At 40.1% G+C, this 20,146-nt stretch overlaps 1 protein-coding gene across 10 annotated transcripts in view; it reads right to left on the reverse strand.

Moving 5' to 3' along the window:
* RALYL (RALY RNA binding protein like) overlaps positions 1-20,146 on the reverse strand; it is a 577,640-nt gene that overhangs the window by 295,561 nt on the left and 261,933 nt on the right. For all 10 annotated transcript variants that reach the window (XM_043539415.1, XM_043539410.1, XM_043539409.1 and 7 more), the window contains one exon: positions 19,194-19,472. In XM_043539415.1, the coding sequence (XP_043395350.1) occupies positions 19,194-19,449 (256 nt within the window). In that variant the 5' untranslated portion in view covers positions 19,450-19,472. The remainder of the gene's footprint in view (positions 1-19,193; positions 19,473-20,146) is intronic.

Here is a 20,146-nt window from a genome sequence, read left to right on the forward strand (position 1 = left end):
GATGGAAATAAGGGAAATCCATATAAAAATGAGGGATAATGCTTTCTTTTAAGTGACATTTTAGGGAAACGCCATTTCCCTTAGCATAACATGTATTTTTTCTCTAAAGTGTACATTTCTACTGCCCTCAAGCATACAATCCAATTATCATAAACTTCAATTTAATGTTCAAATGGTACTTATTATCAGTGTTAATACATTTTAAAATAAGGGACAGGTGGCCACCTTAAGGTAAAAAATCAATGAAATAAGGGATGGTCCCTTAAAATAAAGGATGGGTGGTCACTGTAGTCTCATAGCAGATAGTGCAAGGGGAGCCTAGATCAGAGCTCCAGCACCACACTATGCCTGAGATCAAGCAGGCAGTCCCCATCCCTCCCTGCAGTGTGGGGCAGCAGCAACCTCTCTGTCACAGACCTGGTCAGGCTGCCCCTGCTGGCAGCTCACCAGACTGCTGTGAGGGGATGCAGATCTTGCATCCTCCATGTACTCTAAACTTCCCTGAGTCTCAGCAGCCGGCAGCGTGGTCTTCTTCTGTAGCTTCTCTGGAACATTTCCTGGGCACTCAGATTCTCAGTCTGTTATCCCCTTCATGGAAATGGAGACCTGCAGACTTCCAGGTCCAGCACTGATCCTCAAGATTCCCCAGTATCTTAAAACATCCTCTCCCTGAACACCACCCAAAGGTGTGAGCCTTCTTGTTCCCCTCTTCTCACACTGTGAATGAATCGGGGCAAGTGACACTGATTAATACATTTCATCTTTAGTTAACAGGTTATCAAAATGCTAGAATACACACCTCCACATTTCCAAAATAATGCATGTGGTCCCTAACTCTGTGGTTCCCGTTAAAAATCAACAGGAGTCGCTTATCTAAAAATGCACAGAGTTCTTCAAAAATATGCCCCCAAAAGTCAGGCTTTTAAAAAAAGTACTCTGTTTTGATTACAAGAGTTTTAATCAATTTCTTCTGAGCAATTTCGCATATGAATATTTAGCCATACAGTGTATCCTCCTCCACTAGGACCTTCTTCTCAGGTCTCATGCTTTTGCATCACAATGTAACCCTCAGCATTACATGCTCCAGGCCTGACTACATACACTCTCTCAATGTTAGCATTTAAGGTTGACTCCTCTCTATCTAGTCACTCACTCTGTCTCTCTAGTTGTGGCTTCTCCTGAGCCCTGACTCTTCATCTTTAGAGTTCCACAGAGTGGAATTTTCAGTCCCCTCCTTATTTAACCCTAGTTCACAACATAAATTCCAATCTTTTGAACAATACCGCATCATCACTTTTCCTCCTCTTTGTGTTTTACCCACACAAATGCATGGCTTTATCTCAGCTTCGTTCAGTTGAATGTTTCCCTTGTAAAAAGAACAGGAGTACTTGTGGCACCTTAGAGACTAATAAATTTATTAGAACATAAGCTTTTGTGGGCTACAGCCCACTTCATCGGATGCATAGAATGGAACATATAGTAAGATATATATATATATATACATACAGAGAAGGTGAAAGTTGCCATACAAACTGTGAGAGGCTAATTAATTAAGATGAGCTATTATCAGCAGGAGAAAAATTGAAAGAGGTGCATCTCTTAATACAGTTGCTTCTCTATTTCTTTCCTCATCTTATCCCCTTCATTTGCCTCCAGTTGTGTGTGTGTGTGTGTGTGTTTTTTAAACACCTTTGGCATCATCTTTGGCCATGAATGTCTCTCCTCATTCTATACTGTCATAAATATAAAGGGAAGGGTAAACACCTTTAAATTCCTCCTGGCCAGAGGAAAAACCCTTTCACCTGTAAAGTGTTAAGAAGCTAGGATAACCTCTCTGGCACCTGACAAAAATGACCAGTGAGGAGACAAGATACTTTCAAAAGCTGGGGGGAGGGAGAAAACAAATCTCTGTCTGTCTATCTGTGTGATGCTTTTGCCGGGACCAGAGCAGGAATGCAGGTAAGAACTCCTGTAAAGGGCTAATAAGCAATCTAGTTAGATATGCGTTAGCGTCTGTTTTGTTTAAATTACTGATAAAATAATTTGTGCTGAATGGAATGTATATTCCTGTTTTTGTGTCTTTTTGTAACTTAAGGTTTTGCCTAGAGGGATTCTCTATGTTTTGAATCTGATTACCCTGTAAGGTATTTACCATCCTGATTTTACAGAGGTGATACTTTTACTTTTTCTTCAATTAAAATTCTTCTTTTAAGAACCTGATTGCTTTTTCATTGTTCTTAAGATCCAAGGGTTTGGGTCTGTGTTCACCTATGCAAATTGGTGAAGATTTTTATCAAGCCTTCCCCAGGAAAGGGGGTTTAGGGTTTGGGAGGATTTTTGGGGGGAAAGACGTTTCCAAGCAGGCTCTTTCCCTGTTATATATTTGTTAGAAGTTTGGTGGTGGCAGCAATAAAGTCCAGGGACAAAAGGTAAAATAGTTTGTGCCTTGGGGACGTTTTAACCTAAGCTGGTAAAAATAAGCTTAGGGGGTTTTTCATGCAGGTCCCCACATCTGTACCCTAGAGTTCAGAGTGGGGAAGGAACCCCGACATATACCTACAAATCTGCTTATCAATATTTTCTGTATACATCATTGTGTTGATTCTACTTCTGATGAATGTCTCATCCATTCCCCCTTGATTGGACTATTGTAGTTTCCTTTTATACAACTTCCCCAGATCTCCAGAGTCTTGCCTGCTCAGAATGCTGATACTCACCTTTTGATAAGACAACAAATCATTCCCATCTTCAAAAAATACCATTCTAGCAACTCATTCACTTTAGGACCCATTTAAAAAAATTGCCCTTATGTTTAAAACCATGGCCCTTGAATCTTTGCCAACCTTCATTTTCATATTCAGGAACAGGCAAATAATTGCATGTACTCTAGGCATGGAATAATTTGATATGTACTTCTTATCACTTTATCTGCACATTTAGCTAACGAGGTGTGCTATCTATCTAGCTATGTGCCAACACAAACAGATAATTTCCATGTGCCCAGCAAGTATTTGAGTAAGTTGGGCATGTTATTTGCTAATTAAAAGCTTTAAAAAGCTGCCCCATAATGGACTTTCACTTTAAGTGAGATCAGCATTTTTAATACTAAAGGAATTTTCAAACAATTTCTGAGATCATTAATAGGATGAGAAAGGTTAATCCCATCCCATTATCTTGCATAGCTCTGGAATAGACCCTTTGATTGTTGGCTTCATTTAACAGAATCATAGAATATCAGGGTTGGAAGGGACCTCAGGAGGTCATCTAGTCCAACCCCCTGTTCAAAGCAGGACCAATCCCCAACTAAATCATCCCAGCCAGGGCTTTGTCAAGCCTGACCTTAAAAACCTCAAAGGAAGGAGATTCCACCACCTCCCTAGGTAACCCATTCCAGTCCTTCACCACCCTCCTAGTGAAAAAGTTTTTCCTAATATCCAAACTAAACCTCCCCCACTGCAACTTGAGACCATTACTCCTTGTTCTGTCATCTGCTACCATTGAGAACAGTCTAGAGCCATCCTCTTTGGAACCCCCTTTCAGGTAGTTGAAAGCAGCTATCAAATCCCCCCTCATTCTTCTCTTCCATAGACTAAACAATCCCAGTTACCTCGGCCTCTCCTCATAAGTCATGTGTTCCAGTCCCCTAATCATTTTTGTTGCTCTCCGCTGGATGTTTTCCAATTTTTCCACATCCTTCTTGTAGTGTGGGGCCCAAAACTGGACACAGTACTCCAGATGAGGCCTCACCAATGTCGAATAGAGGAGAATGATCATGTCCCTCAATCTGCTGGCAAATGCCCCTACTTATATAGCCCAAAATGGTGTTAGCCTTCTTGGCAACAAGGGCACACTGTTGACTCATATCCAGCTTCTCGTCCATTGTAACCCCTCGGTCCTTTTCTGCAGAACTGCTGCCTACCCAGTCGGTCCCTAGTCTGTAGCGGTGCATGGGATTCTTCCATCCTAAGTGCAAGACTCTCTACTTATACCTGTTGAAACTCATCAGATTTCTTTTGCCCCAGTCCTCTAATTTGTCTAGGTCCCTCTGTATCCTATCCCTACCCTCCAGCATATCTACCACTCCTCCCAGTTTAGTGTCATCTGCAAACTTGCTGAGGGTGCAGTCCACGCCATCCTCCAGATCATTAATGAAAATATTGGGGGGAGGGATAGCTCAGTGGTTTGAGCATTGGCCTGCTAAACACAGAGTTGTGAGTTCAATCCATGAGGGGGCCATTTGGGATCTGGGGTAAAAATTGGGGATTGGTCCTGCTTTGAGCAGGGGGTTGGACTAGATGACCTCCTGAGGTCCCTTCCAACCCTGGTATTCTATGATTCTATGATATTGAACAAAATCAGCCCCAGGTCCAAGCCTTGGGGCACTCTGATTGATATCGGCTGCCAACTAGACATGGAGCCATTGATCACTATCCATTGAGCCCGACAATCTAGCCAGCTTTCTCTCCACCTTATAGTCCATTTGTGGCTCTTTACCTCCAATACTATAAATTAGTTTCATGGGCTATTGGAACACATTCCAGAAATAAGAAAGACAGAAAAATATAGCAAAAAACTCCATAAATGCTTTGAAAAGTCTCTTTAAATATACATCAGAAGTTCAACCTCCTGGTACCCTTTCTCCTCAAACAGAAGACCTGATTCTGCTCTCATACCTATTTTACATCAGTTTAATTCCATGTACATAAGAATGGACATAAGGAGGAATGGCAGTGTGGATACCAGTCTAATACGTCATACTGGCTGTAGAATGACCATGCCTAATCGGGTAAAGAATGTGAGCGAAGCCAAACAGCATTTTGAGACGTTTGTACACCAATGCGAGGAGCCTAGGTAACAAAATGGAGGAACTAGAACTACTGGTGCAGGAAGTGAAACCAGATATTATAGGGATAACAGAAACATGGTAGAATAGTAGTCATGACTGGACTACAGCTATTGAAGGGTATGTGCTGTTTAGGAAAGACAGAAATAAAGGTAAAGGTGGTGGAGTAGCATTGTATATCAATGATGAGGTAGACTGTAAAGAAATAAGAAGCGATGGAATGGATAAGACAGAGTCCGTCTGGGCAAAAATCACATTGGGGAAGAAAACTACTAGAGCCTCCCCTGTGATAGTGTTTGGGGTGTGCTATAGACCACTGGGATCTAATTTGGATATGGATAGAGCCCTCTTTAATGTTTTTAATGAAGTAAATACTAATGGAAACTGCGTGATCATGGGAGTTCCACAGATATAGACTGGAGGATGAGTGCTAGTAAGAATAATAGGGCTCAGATTTTCCTAGATGAGATAGCTGATGGATTCCTTCATCAAGTAGTTGCTGAACCGACTAGAGGGGAATACCACTTGAGATTTGGTTTTGGTGAGTAGTGAGGACCTCATAGAAGAAATGGTGGTAGGGGACAGCCTTGGTTCAAGTGATCATAAGCTAATTCAGTTCAAACTGAATGGAAGGATAAATAAAAATAAATCTGCGACTAGGGTTTTTGATTTCAAAAGGCCTGACTTTCAAAAATTAAGGAAATTAGTTAGGGAAGTTGATTGGACTGAAGAACTTATGGATCTAAAGACAGAGGAGGCCTGGAATTACTTTAAGTCAAAGCTGCAGAAGCTATCGGAAGCCTGCATCCCAAGAAAGGGGAAAAAATTCATAGACAGGAGTTGTAGACCAAGCTGCATGAGCAAGCACCTCAGAGAGGTGATTAAGAAAAAGCAGAAAGCATACAGGGAGTGGAAGATGGGAGGGATCAGCAAGGAAAGCTACCTTATTGGGGCCAGAACATGTAGGGATAAAGTGAGACAGGCTAAAAGTCAAGTAGAGTTGGACCTTGCAAAGGGAATTAAAACCAATAGTAAAAGGTTGTATAGCCATAATAAATAAGAAGAAAACAAAGAAAGAAGAAGTGGGACTGCTAAACACTGAGGATGGAGTGGAGGTTAAGGATAATCTTGGCATGGCCCATTATCTAAACAAATATTTTGCCTCAGTCTTTAATAAGGCTAATGAGGATCTTAGGGATAATGGTAGCATGACAAATGCGAATGAGGATATGGAGGTAGATATTACCATATCTGAGGTAGAAGTGAAACTCGAACAGCTTAATGGGAGTAAATCGGGGGGCCCAGATAATCTTCATCCAAGAATATTAAAGGAATTGGCATGAGGAATATTAAAAGAATTGAAATTGCAAGCCCAGTAGCAAGAATTTTTAATGAATCTGTAAACTCAGGGGTTGTACCATATGACCTGAGAATTGCTCACATAGTTCCTATTTTTAAGAAAGGGGAAAAAAAATGATCCGGGTAACTACCTGTTACTTCGACATCTGTAGTATGCAAGGTCTTGGAAAAAATTTTGAAGGAGAAAGTAGTTAAGGACATTGAGGTCAATGGTAAATGGGACAAAATACAACATGGTTTTAGAAAAGGTAGATCGTGCCAAACCAACCTGATCTCCTTCTTTGAGAAAGTAACAGATTTTTTAGACAAAGGAAACGCAGTGGATCTAATTTACCTAGATTTCAGTAAGACGTTTGATACGGTGCCACATGGGGAATTATTAGTTAAATTGGAAAAGATGGGGATCAATATGAAAATTGAAAGGTGGATAAGGAATTGGTTAAAGGGGAGACTACAGCGGGTCATACTGAAAGGTGAACTGTCAGGCTGGAAGGAGGTTACTAGTGGAGTTCCTCAGGGATCGGTTTTGGGACCAATTTATTTAATCTTTTTATTACTGACCTCGGCACAAAAAGTGGGAGTGGGCTAATAAAGTTTGCGGATGATACAAAGCTGGGAGGTATTGCAAATTTAGAGAAGGACCAGGATATCATACTGGAGGATCTGGATGACCTTGTAAACTGGAGTAATAGGATGAAATTTAATAGTGAGAAGTGTAAGGTCATGCATTTAGGGATTAATAAGAAGAATTTTAGTTATAAGCTGGGAATGCATCAATTAGAAGTAACGGAGGAGGAGAAGGACCTTGGAGTATTGGTTGACCACAGGATGACTCTGAGCCGCCAATGTGATATGGCCGTGAAAAAAGCTAATGCAGTCTTGGGATGCATCAGGCAAGGTATTTCCAGTAGAGATAAGGAGGTGTTAGTACCATTATACAAGGCACTGGTGAGACCTCATCTGGAATACTGTGTGCAGTTCTGGTCTCCCATGTTTAAGAAGGATGAATTCAAACTGGAACAGGTACAGAGAAGGGCTACTAGGATGATCCGAGGAATGGAAAACCTGTCTTATGAAAGGAGACTCAAGGAGCTTGGCTTGTTTAACCAAAAGAAGGTTGAGGGGAGATATGATTGCTCTCTATAAATATATCAGAGGGATAAATACCGGAGAGGGAGAGAAATTATTTAAGCTCAGTACCAATGTGGACACAAGAACAAATGGATATAAACTGGCCATCAGGAAGTTTAGACTTGAAATTAGACGAAGGTGTCTGGCCATCAGAGGAGTGAAGTTCTGAAAGCAGCGGGGGCAAAAGACCTATCTAGCTTCAAGATTAAATTCAATACATTTATGGAGGAGATGGTATGATGGGATAACATGATTTTGGCAATTAATTGATCTTTGGGCCTATTTACCATGAATAGTTAATGACCTGTGATGGGATGTTAGATGGGGTGGGATCTGAGTTACTACAGAGAATTCTTTCCTGGGTATCTGGCTGGTGAATCTTGCCCACATGCTCAGGGTTCAGCTGATCGCCATATTTGGGGTCAGGAAGGAATTTTCGTCCAGGGCAGATTGGAAGAGGCCCTGGGGGTTTTTTGCCTTCCTCTGTAGCCTGGGGCACGGGTCACTTGCTGGAGGATTCTCTGCAACTTGAAGTCTTTGAACCATGATTTGAGGACTTCAGTAGCTCAGACATAGGTGAGAGGTTTATTGCAAGAGTGGGTGGGTGAGATTCTGTGGCCTGCATTGTGCAGGAGGTCAGACTAGATGATCATAATGGTCCCTTCTGACCTTAATATCTATGAGTCTATGAGACACCAATGAATTTACTCCTGACTTAAACCAGTGTAAGTGAGAGAAGAATCAGGCCCACAGATTTTAAAACACCACATAAACTCCAAAGAACCACATCATCCCTGATCCCTAAAAGGTGGGCAGGAGAGGGAAGGAGCTAAAGGCACAAAAAGCCCTCAACATTTGCACTCTAAAGACAATCACAGTCCTTGCTATATTCTTGGAAATATGTTTCCAAGTCTCACCCTACTAAATTATTGTAGTTCATCACTATCTCAATGAGCTCTGTTTACTATGTTGATTTTATGGACCAGATCCTCAACTGGTGTAAAATGATGTGTCCAAGTTATACTTAAAGATTTTGGGAGAGAGGGGGACTTCCATTACTGCTGAATCCATTCCAATCTCCCTATTTCCTATTAAAAGGCATGTTGAATTCCCAAAACAGAAAACCCATAACCATTGTTTTATGCAGAAAATATACCAAAATTGTACATTTTTCATTTCAGAGAAAATTTCACTTTCCATAAATATTTTCCCACAAACTACAATGTAATTCCTTCAGCCAAGAGTTACTGCTTTTGGAATACAATGGGCCGCTTCCTTCAGTCCAATTCCTCACTTGCTAAGCTTTATGATCAGGAAAAGTAACATTCCATTTAATACAACTCGAGTGTGAAGAAGAACATTTATTTCTTCTATATTTTGAGTGCTAAAAGTGCTGCTCCTTGAAACGCAGAACAGACCCCTTGACTGAAATTTAAAGCAAGACAATTAAGGCTTTAAAAAACATGAACAAACAAAATTGCCTCCGTCTATTGAATTCTAAGGTCTTGAAAGCTCCAGCATTATAGCCTCTGATGGCATTCCCGTCTCAACAGGTTCTGCCTGTCACCTCACACATGTTCACCCCTGTTGGTGGGAGAATCTTTGCCATGACAGCTCCCATCCGCAACAGTTTCCTGTGTCCCTCCACTTCATCAACTCTCCACCATTCACTTTTTCATCATTTACATTACTTCCTCTTCAAAAAAGCCTTTCTACATAAGAATGATGTGTCAGTTCATGGGGTATCAGCTCACAACACTGACACCATACCCACTTCTTCCCCCCAAATCCTGCCAACCAAAAAAAAGGGGCGGGGGGGAATAAACCCTAAAATTAAGGTTCAAAATAAAAAAAAAATAGCACCTCTAATCCAAACAGAACTGTGTCCTAAAAGAAGAAGATGTTCCAGAGACTCCTTGAAGTCCACTAAGGACTTTGCTATTGATTTTACATGGAAGGCACCTAGCTACTATGGTGATGGCAGCAGTATAAAACACATGAGATTTAAAAACAAAGACAAACCAATAACCATTTCTAGAAATATATTTTCATCCTTCCCTATGCCTTTTAATTTCTCTTCTGCTATGATGTTATTTAACTCTTTAAACTATTCAATAATTACAGTGTTTTGAGATGCAATTTGTATGAAATTTGCAGTTGTATTGGATACTCTCCCTTCAGGGGATAAAGGCCATCAAATAGAAAACACACATGGAGCTGGCTAGAAGGTAGTAAGGTAAATCCTGTTTATGTTTTTCTTTTTAAAAAGATCATGTGTTTTTCCAAGTTTCTGTATTGGTATTTTGAGAGAGAGACAGAGAGAGAGAGAGAATGCATACTATATCAAATAAAGTTTCTGTAAGCCAGTTGCTAGGTAACTGCTAATACTAGCAACAACAACAAATTGGGCTTGATTCAGGAAATTTTCAACAAAGTAGCTAGCCACACAAATGAGTCAATATCCCTGACATCTCACAGTTCTTGTGGTTTATGTGGTACAGCAAGCTAGAGACAATTCTGGTGTTTCAGGCCCTTAAGCATTGGCGGTTTTACTTAGTAGTTGAACTGTGATGATGCTGACTCGCAGTTTTAAAAAGCTGTTTGGCTGGGGGCAGTGGATGAAGTTCAGCAATTCTCCCCCCCCCCCCCCACACACACACACAAATGGAGGCAGGAACCTGTGCTGGAATATGTGGAAATTAAATAGTTTATTAATATGCCCCATTTAAATATATATTGAAATTCTAAAATGTTCCCAGATATTCATTAGACACAAGCAATCTCTGAGGTTTCACTGAGGCTGTCACTCTCCATAGTTTAGATTGATTTTATCATGCCCCCCCCTCCCCCAAAAAAGGCATCACTGATTTAAACTGAACCAAAATGTGAGAAAATATCTTCTAGTTACTGCCTTTCTCCCAAGTTACTACCAGTATTTATAACATGATCATGCAGATTTCCTAATTTAGGGCCCAATCTTGTACACCCACAAAACTATTACTGAATTAAATGGTAGATAGATGGGTTAGAGCTGGAGGATCAGGACCACAGTAGGATCATAAGCTCTGGTTCTGAATTTGATAGTGCACATGCAAACTGCCTCGCTGACATGCTATCAGTTGCAGGACTGAGGACAAAGGTAGGACATTGATTGACCAGTGCTGGATTTCCTTTCTGAGTCTACCACTGAGCTAAATGCCTTTCTGATTTAAAAAAAAAAAAAAAAAAAAAAAGCTTTATCTACTGCATTACTTACCTCTAGGTTTCTAAGGGCATGCAACCCATTTTGCATAAAGGAGAGTTAATGTCTCTGCTGCAGAAGTGGAGAAGTAACTTTTATAAACACTTGTGACATTACACAGGCAGCAGTAAATAATTGATTCACTTGGAAGATTACTGGCTCTAGGAGCATGGTTAAGAGTCTCTCACTTTTGTGAGGTATTAAAAAACACAAGATACCAAAGATCTATTTTGTGCAGAGACACAAGAAGAGAACGGATAAACAGTTCTATTGTCACATCAATTCAATTTACACAAAGGTGTATGTCAAAGGCTCTCTAAAGGTACTCTTTATTATCTGCTCTACTCTTTGGATGTTTTCTACTGTGTTGCCATGATTTAGAAAGCCCCTGAAGGGCTTCTGTACTTCTGAAGAGGGTGTGCAATACAGTGTGTTGTCTAAAATAATTATCTGTAACCACCACCTTACCTGAGGCTATATGTCAGTCTGTGCTCACTAGGTACTCAGAGACTGCATCTAATTTGGACCTAAAGGCAGCTGCACGTGAATAATACTTACAGAAATGAAACAGGATTGAAGCCATAATGGAACTAATTTATTAGTTAAAAAGGAAATAAACCAAAGAAGCTGTAGCTCTTACTCTTAACAAATATAAACTTTTCGTATCATATATCTTAGCAATTTTTTTGTTGTAGCATCCAGTAATGAATGTTCACAAAGACATTTGAAAAACATTATTTTAGTCATATATAAGCTTGGAAATTATTAGAAATTTATTGGGAAATGTTGGTAAACATTGATTTCACTGTACACACACAAACCAACAAAAATATATATTTCCAGCAAAAATGAAAATGTACAGATAGGCAAAGAAAGCAAAAGGCTGGTTGAGAACTTAAGGAGTCCAAATGCAGTGATTTAGATTTTTGAATATGGCTTGTTACAAATGGACTAATAGTAAAAACAGGTATGATTTGTTGATTTAAGGATATTTACCTTGTATATTTTGACGTGATGTTAAAAATGTGTGTTAACAGCTTATTAAGCTTTTTGAATCTCCACATTGACTGTCATTACATAATTGTCTGACAGCTCCCCGCCCGCAATTTCCTGCCACTGTGAAAATTTAAATCAATAAAAAAGCTTGAACATTAATATAGATATTATCTGTCAAAACTATAAAAACTGAACTCTGCCAAGCCCGGTCATGTATGTGACATGTTTTCTCTCCATATCAATAAGGAGGTGTTCTCGGAGGCTAATCTTGTAAATCAGGAGTAACTAATGGCAGAGTTACATCAGTGTAGGAATAATGTGATGCAGTGAAAAATCAGACCTTATCATTCAAACCTCCTCCCACCACCCCCAAAATACACTAAGATGTAGGAACTGCCATGATAACTCTATCTGCCTTAAAAAGGAAATTTACCCCTCCACACACCCCATTTAAGACCTGATTGTGGGGCTGAAGTGGCCTTTACATGAGGTAGCAGGCTTTGCACTGGCCCTCTGCACTGGGATGAATATATCACCAGCTAAAAGACAGAGGAACAGATTGCCTCCGCCCTTGCATGGGTGTGCAAGTGTGGGAGAAAGAAGTAAGGAAAGAATTGGAATCAGCACACAGCTGTGGCCGATGTGACATCCTCAGGTAGTTTTGGATGCAGCCCACATAACACATATGCGACCCACAATGCTAAATAGGTTGAGAACCACTGCCCTAGCACATAGGGAGAGCTCACATGTCAGGGCAGCGTGCTCCTCATTCTTGAGCCCACCCCCTCTGCGCAATGGCATGGAGGAAAGCCAGGTACATGCTCCAACTCCTTCACATTCCCTGTGGAGCAAATGGAGGAGCTCCTGTACTGTCCCATGTGCAAGGATGTGTGATTGTCCCTAGCCCTTCTGCGAAGCACACCGAAGGGAGAGAGATGGCACTTGTTGCAATACAGTGCCTCTCCAAACTCTTCCTGGCCTAAATGCCAAAGAGATGAGTACACTCTGGTACCCAAAGATGCAACTGGATGGACAAAAATGGAGCTGAGATACTCTGATAGTGTGGGGGTCTCTGGCTATGTTTCTGCTATGTTTACTGGCTTTTGAGTTTTTGCCCTAGGCAAATTGGGACATTTCCTATATTCCCAGCCTACAGTTATATACACATTAAGCACCACAAAAACATATTGCTATGCCTGGTATTTTGCTGCCCTATGGCCTATTTTGCCTGTCCAGTAGAGCTGGTCCTTCCTGGGAAATATTAGAATAGCATTTAAAAGAATCTGTACGGAAACTTGATGGCAGTGATAACACTTCTGTTCTCCTACTGTTCACTCTCATTTATTTAGACTGTAAGCTCTTTGGATCAGGGACTGTCTCTTACTATGCACTTTTACAGGTGCTTAAAGCACTGCGACCCTGATCTCAGTTGGAGTCTGTGCGTGCTACCACAACACACATACATAAATAACATGGTAACACCATTAATAACGCTCATATTTCTTAAATATTTTCAGATAATTATGTAAACACCTCATACCTGCTTGTAAAGTTAATTACATTAATGTAGTTCCAGTAATGCCATTGATTTCAATTATGCTGCTGTAAATGAGAGTAGAATTGAGCACAAAGTGTACAAGGAAATCCATAAAGTCAGGAGCTGGCATAAATTGTCAATCTGTTTAGAACATAAATAATCCAATGGGATTTATGAATACAGGACAACATAATTTTAAAAGTATTGCTTACTAGTCGCATAGTTCCATACACACACCTTTAAATCCACCCAGTTCTCATCCCTCCTCAAATATGACTTTGTTTAGTTAGTCTTCCCCCACTGACCTCCATCCAGCCTTCATTCCATTGTTCACGTATTTTAATTTTGTTTAAAAAGAACAAATTAACAATGGGTAACCTGATGTGGACATCACAGTACATATCGCTCACAATCTGTCCCTTCACCACATCTTCTTTCTTGGTATAAAATACTGCGGTGTGTTTAATTTCAATTGTAAGATCCTCATGACAGGGACCTGTAATTTTTTTTTTTTGTCTGTAAAGCATCATATACCTCTTCATGGTGCTAACTATTGCACATTAACTTTCTTCCCTTCAAATGCACAATTTACAACCAGCTGCTCCAAGAAGCAGTCATTTAAGGTGTCAAGAAACTTTATCACTGCATCCCGCCCTGAGGTGACATGTACCCAGTCAATATGGGGATCACTGAAATCCCCCATTATTATTATTGAGTTTTTTACTTTAATAGCCTCTCTAATCTCCCTGAGCATTTCACAGTCACTATCACCATCCTGGTCAGATGATCAGTAATATATCCCTACTGCTATATTCTTATTATTAGAGCATGGAACTTCTATCCATAGAGATTCTATGGTACAGTTTGATTTATTTACGATTTTTACTTCCTTTGATTCTATGCTTTCTTTCACATATAATGCCACTCCCCCATCAGCCCAACCTTCCGATATATTTTGTACCCTGGTATTACTGTATCCCATTGATTATCCTCATTCCACCAAGTTTCTGTGATGCCTATGATATTAATATCCTCATTTAATACAAGGTACTGTAGTTCACCCATTTTATTATTTAGACTTCTAGCACTGGTATATAAACACTTAAAAAACTTGTCTCCTTTTAGCTGTGTGCCATTACACGATGTAATTGAATGGGACTTTTTTTTATTTGATTGTTTCTGATCAGACTCTGCCTGTATTTTACGATTTTCCATCCTCTCATCCTCACTAGGACATAGAGATTCTTGATTAATAGATCCTCCCCAAGGGATGTCTGTCCATACCACGTGCTCCTCCGCACCTGTTGGCTTTCCCCCAGCCCTTTTTAAACTGCTCTACGACCTTTTTAATTTTAAGTGCCAGCAATCTGGTTCCATTTAGGTTTAGGTGGAGCCCATCCTTCCTGTATAGGCTCCCCCTTTCCCAAAAGTTTCCCAGTTCCTAATAAATCTAAACCCCTCCTCCCTACACCATTGTCTCATCCACGCATTGAGACTCTGCAATTCTGCCTGACTAACTGGCCCTGCACGTAGAACTGGAAGCATCTCAGAGAATGCTACCATGGAGGTCTTGGACTTCAATCTCTTATCTAGCAGCCTAAATTTGGCCTCCAGGACCTCTCTCCTATCCTTCCTTATGTCACTGGTACCTACATGTACCACAACCATTGGCTCCTCCCCAGCACTGCACATAAGTCTATCTAGATGTCTCGAGAGATCCGCAACGTTGGCACCAGGAAGGCAAGTTACCATGCAGTTCTCCTGGTCATCGCAAACCCAGCTATCTATATTTCTAATGATCAAATCGTCCATTACTAATACCTGTCTCTTTCTAATAGCTGGAGTTCCGTCCCCACTTCATAATGAATGAAGAGGACAGGTCACTGATTTAGAGTGATATGGATTGCTTGGTAAAATGGGTACAAGCAAACAATGTGTGTTTTAATATGTCTAAATGTAAATGTATACATCTAAAAAGAAAGCCATAGTTGTAGGATGGGGGGCTATCCCAGGAATCAGAGACTCTGAAAAAGATTTCGTGGTTGTGGTGGATAATCAGCTGACCGTGAGCTCCAAATATGATGCTGTGGCCAAAAGAGCTACTGCGATCCTGGGATGCATAAATAGGGGTATCTTGAGTAGGAGCAGAGAGGTTATTTTTTACATTTGGCACTGGTGCGACTGCTGCTGGAATACTCTGGTCAGTTCTGGTGCCCGCGATTCAAGAAAAATGTTGATAAATTAGAGACGGTTCAGAAAAGAGCCACAAGAATGATTAGAAAACCTGCCTTATAGTGACAGAGGCAAGAAGCTCAATCTTTTTAGCTTAACAAAAAGAAGGCTAAGGGGTGACTTGATTGCAGGCTATAAGTATCTACATGGGGAACAAATATTTAATAACGGGTCTTCAATCTAGCAGAGAAAGGTATAACATGATCCAGTGGCTAGAAATTGAAGCTAGACAAATTCAGATTGGAAATAAGTTGTACCATTTTTGACAGTGAGGGTAATTAACCATTGGAACAATTTACCAAGAGTTATGGTGGATTCTCCATCACTGGAAATTTTTAAATTGAGATTGGATGTTTTTATATAAAATATGCTCTATGAATTATACTGGTGAAGTTCTATGGCCTGTGTTATATAGGTGGCCAGACTAGATGGCCACAATGATCCCTTCTGGCCTTGGAATCTATACATCAATGAATCCTTTTTCTTCCCATCTTATCCACCTTGGCTTTCCTGATAACATCTTCCTTTTTCTCCTGCTACCCTTCTGGATGCTTATACAGCATCTCTTTGGGTGGATCCTCCTCCTCTGAATTCAAATCCTGTGCTTCTTCCTGTAAAGATTTTCTGGGTAGTATGAGTTTCTTTCCACCCTGCTAGTAATTTCATTTCGGCCACTATCTCTAATCTTGATTATTGTAACCCTCTCTTTGCCACCAATTTTCTTCCCTCCAGTCAATGAAAAATATTGTCCCCCCAAAATCCACTTTCTCTATCATATCAAATTTAAGCTTCATGTGATGGCCTAGAAAACCATACATATCTTTGCCCTGCTCAAACTCATATCTTAGCCAAACTCATATCTTACATTCTCACCCTGTTCCTGTCCCCTCCACTCCACCAATGATGTCAACATTGTTGCTCTGCTTATCCACTTGCCCCACAAACATTTCCGCACAATCTTGCATGTTGAGGAACATGATTAAGTGATTGGGTTTCCTGCTATTGCAGGAAGCTGGACTCAATGATTCAAAAGGTCCTTTCCACTCCTATAACCTATGGCACCTCCTATTCATGGAATCTCCTTCCTGACATGGTCCTCAAGGCTACTACTGCCTCTATATTCATATGGCTCCAAGAGACCCACTTCTAATGACACATACAAGAAATTAACTGTCAAATTATGGTTAGATTGTGATGACTGAAATTACCTACAATCTAAAAACCCCATCATGCGATTAATACATTTTATTATATAGAATGGAGCTTGGCCAATATATTTTTTCTACATCCCTTTCACCTGCCCTTTGTCCATCTTCCAGACTCTGCTCTCTTCAGCACAGGAAACTTACCTTCTTATGAGAGTGCCCAGCACAGAAGGGACATTACCAGAAACAGACAAAAAACAGAAGCAGCAATGATGGCAGTGATATTAGACCATTGACTAGGTACCATTTCAAAAAAAAATCTCTGTGTATGGGTAGATAGGTAAGGAGCTGCATGCAATGCACTGATTGCATTCCTTACGTACTGCACAAATATTACAGATTCAAGATCCAGACTCTAAAGCTGCCACCCCACTGTATCCCAAAGAGGTTTCGTAGCTAAGCACCCATGGCAACAAACTTCTGCTCACTACAAACCCATGGCTTTTTCTCATGCTTTATTTGCATACAACCACCTGACTCTCTTTCTTCTCTGCTTTTCTCTCATCTTTTTCATATAAAATAAACAAAAAAATCAAATTGGATTTTATATCAGCTGTTTCCCCTACTTCTTTTGGAGACTACATATAAAGTTGCTGCAAACCAGTTCCTCTATACAGTAGCTACCAATAATCACATCATAAAAGGTCAGTTCTACAAATATTCAGCAAACTAGCTACCAAAGGCTTAAGACATTTGTGATGAATTAGTCATCCTGACAACTAACCATTCTCCACAGTATCTTACAACTACTCCAAGCTTATGTGTTGCAGCAGGCTACAGATAATTTCTGCTGAATCGGGCCATTGGTGGTTTCATTTACTTGGGTGTTATTTAATTGTCACTCTTTTAACGTAGTTTTTAGCTTTTAAAACATCTTTCAAGTGCTAAGAGAAATGTCTTATGTTTTGTGTCAACAGCTAAGAAGCACTGAGATTTCACACCAAATTAGCAGGAATGCACAAAGGATATATGCAAAAAGAAAAGGAGTACTTGTGGCACCTTAGAGACTAACAGATTTATTTGAGCATAAGCTTTCGTGAGCCAAAGCTCACTTCGTAGACTACTAAAAGTAGGCAAAGTTAAGTCAAAGTTAGCCAATAATCACTGTAGCTAACCTTGACATTTTTCCTAGCCTAGATATACTCACTGTGGATTCAGCAAAACTATGAAGTTCTAACCAAAATATCCTGTCATATTATCCAGTTTTCCCAGACTTCTCACAAACTGCATGGCTGAGTGCTATAAGTGATTTTTATTGAGAGGCATTTTACCTAAAAGCAGTTAACTTTGACATATGGAGAACAGCTTCCATGAGAAAAATCAAGACTCTATATAAGAATATGTAAAAACACAAGCAAATAAAAATCTGTTTCTGTTTAGATTCAGTTCAAAGGGGCCAAATTCTTTTTTTAATTCCAGATAAGCAAGTGCAATACCAACTGATGCTACGTGGAATTGCGCACCTCTGCATAAGGTGCCTAAATTTTCAATATAACGTCCCTCTAGACACGTGACTTGGCACCATTTAAACAATTAACCTAGCTCATCCTCTTGCTTCTGCTATCTAAGATCTGATTTGCTACCGAAGTATGAACTGCGCACAGCTTTAGAATCAGTCTGATAAATGCAGTTTCTGTGCATGTGTGACGACTTAGTTGTGAAAGTCAAATATCAAAACCATTTCTTGATATTTAACAGCCCAAAATGTATCCTGTGTGGCTGTTGCCAGCCTAGAAGCAGCAAATATACACAGATGGTATGATTCTGGTCCTGGGATTCAGTGCAGCATGTTCCCAACCTGGTTCCTGGAAAAAAGGAAGACCTTCCACAGATATAATGCATGGGTGGGGCTCCTGGCAATTTCAAGAGGCATAGCCATGTGAAAAGTTGGGAGGGACAGCTGGGGAAAAGTTCCTCTGTACGGCATGCTTCCCTAGGAAGTCTCACCTTCTTTCATGCAGCATTAAGTTCTGACCTGTGAAACCTATTGTTTTGGGGCTTGGCTGCAGGAAAAGCGTGCACAGCCACTATGCTGTCCATCCATGGAGGGGTGAGAGTGAGCTGGAAATCATTTCAAAGGGCCCTTATGGAGGAATTGGTTGTCCAGGCAGATACACTGGACCTGCTGGATTGGGTACAGGATATCCCACTGGTCCACTTGTATACGTGCTCACACACTGCATCCCCTACACACACATTGTTCTGCAAATTATAATACTGTATAAAATGTTATATTTACGAATCTTGGGCCTGATCCTGAAAACATGTGTAATTTTGCTTGCATGCATAATCCTACAGACTTCAACAGGATGACTGGGTTTCAAGTTAAGCATGTGCATAACTGTGGCAAGATTGGGACCTTTTTCATTATTTAGTTATTAATTGGAATGTAACAACTATAAATATTGAGGAAAAAAAGTATTTAACCACACAGTACTTAATAGCATTCAACAGCCATGTCATTAAACCTAGCTGACATTTAAAAAACACTTTCCCCAGTTCAGTTTCCTAGAGCTATGACTGAAACAAACAAAGAAACAACCAAAACCAACATTCAGCACCGAAGATAGTTAATAAACAGGGGAAAGAGAAGAGAAATTAATACAACCAAACAATTTCTGCCATTAAAAATAGCCTATAAACACTTACCGAGTGGTTGTCCTGCAATGATCCTGGCATTCTCTCCTGCCACTGCAGCCCTTGCGTGCCTCTCACTCATATACTGTACAAATGCATAACCTTTGTGCACTGAGCAGCCAACTATTTTTCCGTACTTTGCAAAGATTGCCTCTATGTCACCTTTTTTGACAATGGCTGTGTTCAGATTGCCAATGAAGACTCTGGAGTTGATTGACTTAGGGTCATTCTTATTGGTGACATTGCTGGTCTGTGTTTTGCCGGTCATGGTTGGCTCACTTAGCTTTAACCCTTAAACAAAGAAGAGAAAGAAAACAGTTACCACTGGCTTCAGAGAGTTTCTCAGTGATAATAACTCACTTAGGCTAAATCCAAATTCATCAGTATTCTATTTTCTAAAAATGAGTAGCAATAAAACTGGCACTGTGAGTTTTTAAATATTATCAAGAAGTCAATTTTAAATCTTTCATTTTTATGGATTCAAATATATCCATAAATCTGGTAATCTAATGTTCTGATGTTCATCAGTGGGCTCTACTGCAGACAGTTGTGGATTTGGGCTTTGAAATTCAGCATTGACTTGTTAAATACCTAACTATCTAGAGCTGCAAAGAAAGAGAATGAAGCATTATCTTGTGTTAATGAAATGAACATTCAAGGCTAGGTAGAGAACAAACTCTAACAATGAAAGACTTCTCTGCCTTTGTTTGGTAAGTGTCAGCCAGTCACCATTAAATACCCCATTGAATACCACTGACCACTGTGAGGAGCACAGAGCAGGCTATTTACAGTTCATACAGTTTCTTACCATAATCTATATGTTTTATTAGAAACTAACAATTTTCTCCCATTAGAAATATCACAGGACAAAAAAAAATGCAGAGAAAGTACAAATGGCTAATTCACCTAGAATGACAAAGTATGAAAATAGACCATCTTTATGAAATAAAAACAGTGTTGTTGTT

Source organism: Chelonia mydas, chromosome 2 (assembly GCF_015237465.2).
Source record: "Chelonia mydas isolate rCheMyd1 chromosome 2, rCheMyd1.pri.v2, whole genome shotgun sequence".
Taxonomy (NCBI): domain Eukaryota; kingdom Metazoa; phylum Chordata; order Testudines; family Cheloniidae; genus Chelonia; species Chelonia mydas.